The sequence below is a fragment of the Amphimedon queenslandica genome, unplaced genomic scaffold, assembly GCF_000090795.2.
Source record: "Amphimedon queenslandica unplaced genomic scaffold, v1.1 AMPQUscaffold_13466, whole genome shotgun sequence".
Classification (NCBI taxonomy): Eukaryota; Metazoa; Porifera; class Demospongiae; order Haplosclerida; family Niphatidae; genus Amphimedon; species Amphimedon queenslandica.
This window is the reverse complement of record NW_003546298.1, coordinates 21521-26486: the sequence shown is the minus strand read 5'-3', so window position 1 is coordinate 26486 and position 4966 is coordinate 21521. Positions and strand designations below refer to the sequence as shown.

General features: G+C 36.3%; 2 protein-coding genes and 1 long non-coding RNA gene across 4 annotated transcripts in view; 1 reads left to right on the top strand and 2 right to left on the bottom strand.

Annotated features, from left to right (window-relative positions):
* Positions 1 to 4966, bottom strand: part of LOC109581035 (uncharacterized) — an 18128-nt gene that overhangs the window by 10905 nt on the left and 2257 nt on the right. The window lies entirely within an intron of this gene.
* On the bottom strand, positions 827 to 1594 carry LOC109581022 (uncharacterized). The gene is made up of 2 exons (XM_019994739.1): positions 1539 to 1594; positions 827 to 1421 (listed from the first exon to the last, which is right to left on the bottom strand). Exons 1-2 carry the CDS (start codon positions 1549 to 1551, stop codon positions 853 to 855), a joined length of 582 nt encoding a protein of 193 aa, XP_019850298.1. The 5' UTR covers positions 1552 to 1594; the 3' UTR covers positions 827 to 852.
* LOC109581023 (uncharacterized) lies at positions 2330 to 3200 on the top strand. 2 transcript variants are annotated; one of them, XR_002184465.1, is made up of 4 exons: positions 2330 to 2418; positions 2518 to 2611; positions 2875 to 3060; positions 3122 to 3200. It is a non-coding gene; the product is annotated as an uncharacterized LOC109581023 (long non-coding RNA). The 2 variants fall into 2 exon arrangements; XR_002184464.1 differs by having other exon boundaries at positions 2518 to 3060.

Here is a 4966-nt window from a genome sequence, read left to right as displayed (position 1 = left end):
ATATAGCATTGATAGCAATACTCATCAGTGCTACTATAGCCATACCTGCAGTGTAGGGTTGACATGTTGGTGTTTCAATGGTGATGCAACCCTACAGGGGCTTGTTTGAATTCCTTTTATACTTTCAAACCAGCAACCCTACAGGGAAATAAAATGACGACCAGCACAAGGGAAGAATTCATGAGTTTTCTAGCAGCAAAATTAGAGAGAAATTCTGTCCAAAGGCTTCTCCAACAGCCAGACAAGGTTACTACAAAGCTCGTCTTTGTTGATAACTAGACTTACCCTACTCATACTACTGTCCAAATGCTGCAAGGAAGGTTCCAGAAAGCAGATATGCCATCTTCTTTATTCTTGTGAATGACTCCGATGAAGTGAATGTCAGTCACAGCCTGAACTGACTTAGACTACATTGCTGCAATTGCCTATCTAGCCATATCATTTGTGCAGTGACTATAATCAATCATGCATGAGTATTGTTAGTCTGTCAAAATCTATTGTATGTACATTGCTTTACTTGCTTAGGCTCACCCCTTGAATTTTCTACATTGTTCTAGTCAATAAAATATTTTTGTTATTTTACAAATGACCTTTTGTCATCATTGCTATCAAAACTGAACAAACCATGCATTACTTCCTGTGAAATATATATTGCACTGTCAGTGCCTTTAATCATAGTGGTCTCACATCCTGGAAAATATGTATAGTGCACCGGATGTGACCGTCTACCGGATATAAACCCAACGCGGTGCCTTTCATCTTATGGCTTCCCATGATACAAATGTACATGTTACATACATGTATAACTTTATCAAAAAGACACAATTGTGTATAAATCAATATACATATGTATTACTGTATAGATGTACATGTACATGTATAAGATACCAAAAGAATCTTACCAGTGGGCACATTATAAAGTAACTGTTCATTAGTACAAATATCACCATCCTCAAGTTGATAATATTGAAACTGAGGATGGTAAACAGTTGGTGTAGAACCAATCCCTCCTATTATGACAAGGTATTCTGATCCACCGATCTCCAGTGATACCATTCCAGCACCAGCTTTTTTCATCAACGACTGTTCAGCATTACTGCATGAAGTCCACTGCATCTTTATCGTATTCAGTACATTCAACGTATTGTGGTAACAAAGATCATGACCACACCATCCACCAAAATAGTAAATATTAGAATGAGAGGTGGTACAGGAGTAGCCAATTACTCCTAATGGAGGAGTACCTCTTGTTAGGTGAGAGGACCAGTCAGCAGTAGAAAGCTGGTAGACATCAACTGTTGAAGTCAGTTCCCTCTTTTGAACGGAGTCATGAACTGCAGGTAAGTCAACCTGGTTCCCTCCCCACAGGTAGAGGGACTCTCCTATTACAGGAGCTTTGTGACTAGCTCTCATTTTGAAACCTGTAGTAATGAATAATGATAGAAAATGAAGACAATGACTATAAAAGAATAAATAGAAAGAGAGAGAGCATGAAGACAGAGAAGGAGGGAAGATGGTATCATGGTAGGGAGACTGACTTTTTCCAGACATCCTTTTCTAAACTACAGTAAAATAAACAATGAGCCACGCCTATTATTAAAAATAAATGCTTATAAAAAAACCTGGGCAGTTCTCCCAGTGGGAAAGACAAGGGACAAGCAAAACCTCCTTTCTCTTTACTGGCAAAGACGCGGGGACCCTGGGCCTGGACAGCATCTACTGGCTAGGACTCAACGGACTAGAAGAACTAATATCTATTAATCCCTCCTTCAATAAATACCGGTACACTGATACTCTATTCTCTGAAGCCTCCAGGGACTTTGAAAGGAGCATCCTAACGCAAGAGGCAGTGAAGAAAGTAGAGGAGAGCATATCCAGATTCCTCCGTTTATTATCTCCGTATTTCATAATTTTCATGCCATGCCCCGCTCACAAGTGCCTGGAGTTCACAAATGCAACATTGATGGAGTGTGTCCTACCGTATTACAAGACAAACCTATTTGCACACGTCGTTCAAATACTACGACTGGACGACCACGCCTCCTTCTGGTCCTGGCTGTCTCCTATCTCTCGACTTTCATTAGTACAACATTGTCTCTCTAAGGGTCCGTTCCTCAGTTTTATATGTAACATGGTAGCCTCTTCTGTTTCTGAAGAGGAAGGATCCTCTTCTAATAATCCTCGTCATGTTCTGATATCATTTTATGCGAGCACTGTGTGTGAGGTGGTATTGGAGTCTTGGAGAGGGGTCCGGTTAGGGAGGAGCTCATTGGGGGACTCCTCCCATTCATTGTTAATGGTCTGGTGTCTAATAGTGTGGAGTATAGGTGTGCTACGTATATGGTATCAGGTTTACTGGCCTCCAAGACACAACTGAGCACTAAAGTTATTAATTCATTACTGGAATCAATTATTAACGTGAGCCATAATTAATGATTTTTTATTATTAATTATTATTCATCTCGATAGCAAGTTGCAATGTTATAAGTGCATTTATTTTTTGTTTTTATTTTGTAGAATTCCATTCCTAGTTTGATTGAAGAGGCTGTACAGTGTATGCTGCTAGTTGCTTCTAGTCCAGATACTGTACATTAAGAACTCTGACTAAAAAGTATCCATTATATTGCATGTACATGTACTTGTATCATATTACATGTATACTCACAGTATTTTTTGTAATTGTATTTATGATATCATTTTCTGCATGTCCTGTTCATAGGTTACATATGAACATTAAATTGTTATATGTTCATATCAAAATTTATAATAAAAGTAGAGAAATTTTTGAGCTATATTGCCCTGAGGTTTTAATAACTTTCTGATTATGCATGTACATGTACAGTATTTTATCAAAAAAGGATTCATTTCTACCAGCACTGCAGGAACTAAGCACCCATACTGACTTATCCTACCTGTTGAGACCAATATTCAGGACAATACTTCCATCAATTGACTTTGAGGGGGTCTGAAACTAAAGCAGAGGGTCTGGGACAGGTTTTATATGATTTATCCAGTAAGACTGCATTAGAGGCAGCGACTGTTTCATGTAATTATTACAAAGTAAATTGATTATTTATTTTGCTGGTTGTATTTGATGAGAATTTGTTTGTTTTATTTTTAGGGATTTATTGGAGCAGTTCTGTACTAGTAATAAAAGTGGTAAAAAGTCAGCTGCTATGAAATATCCTTTTTTAACTGAAGTAGTAGTACAAGCATTGACTAACAAGTGAGGACATACTACACAGATATGGGGTCAAGCACTCGGTGCTTGTACTTAAGCACAAAGAAGCACACCTTTCTAAGTACTTAATGCTGCTTACAAGTACCTTTTCAATATAATCTATGTGCTTTGTACTTGTACTTAATTACTTTTACAAATTTACAAAAGTGCTTTTAAGCACAGCAAAAATTGTACGTGGATAGTGTGCATGTATAGTGGTTACACAGTCCAGTAAATTGTAGTAACAGCAATATACAAGTTTAGTAGCACATTGTGTGATTTTTTGCTAGCTTGAAGAACAGTAATGGCATCACCATTAGTGGTATCATCACCAATCACTCCAAAGCTCCTACTGTTTTCATTCATTATGAACAATTCACAAAGTTAATGTATACTAGATGCAATAGTAAATTAAATGACTAAGTGCATGTACATGTACAATGAACAACTATTCATAGTGCTTTGCCCCATGTCTGATACTACATGTATCCAGACTCTCATACATAGGGGTAGGAACAGGGGGGGCAGGAGGGGCTTAAGCCCCCCAACTTTCATTGAAGGGGGGCTTAGCCCCTCCAACTTTAAGTGATATACATGTATTACTATTATCAACACTATAGACTTTAGTTTAGGTAATCCTTATATGTGTGCATATTGTGTGATGATTCATTTCATAAAACAATTAATACACTAGCTTAGCTTCTAAGAACACACACTAGTTTTTTTCAGAAATACACAAGCTTCTACTTTTTTATTTAACAACTCTGTTAACATTAGCTTCATAGATTTTTGACGTTAAGGAGGTTAAAAAACTACTTGCGCTCCACAATGTCACAAGAGCATCTTAATCATGTAGCTATTTTGCATACACATAAAGAATTTACAGACAATTTATACATCGAGGACATTGCAAAGGAATTTGTTACATTTAATGAGCATAGACGCCAATATTTTGGACAATATTAATTTCAGTACAATGATCAATTGTTAAATCATGCTCCTATGATTGCCAATAAATAATACCTTAGCCCCCCCAACTTTTAGTTTGTTCCTACCCCTATGCTCTCATATATACATTTTTATGTAAATTGACATCCTTATGCTATGTAGAAAGTTTAAGATGATTCCAACTTAAATTTTTTGAGTTATAGACCATCAAAAATAGGCCAATTTTTGAAAAAATCCCTGTACTATAGCCCATGCTTTTTTCCAAAAAATGGCTAAAAAATGACCCCCAATTTTATTACATTTTCTGATACATATTGATGTAGTTATGTTGTGTAGAAAGTTTGAGTTAATTCTGACTTCAATTTTTCGAGTTATGGCCATTTTAAAAAATATGCCAATTTCTGAAAACGTCCCTGTACTATATATAGCCCATGGTTTTTTCCAAAAAATGGCTAAAAAATGACCCCCGATTTTTATTACATTTTCTGATACATGTTGATGTAGTTATGTTGTGTAGAAAGTTTGAGTCGATTTCGACTTCATTTTTTTAGTTATGTCCATTTTTTAAAATGTGCCAATTTCTGAAAAATTCTCTGTACTATAGCCCATGCTATGTATTTATATGTATTACTTAACAGTATCTTGTACATGTTCATACATTGTACGTTAAATACATTTTAAGTTTGTATTCTCTTTTTCATCTTCCTTTTATACCTCATCAGTTATCCTTGAACAATGATGTCCTTAATTTCTATCATCACGACACTTCTGTACGACTATCGGCCGTCAAATCTCTCA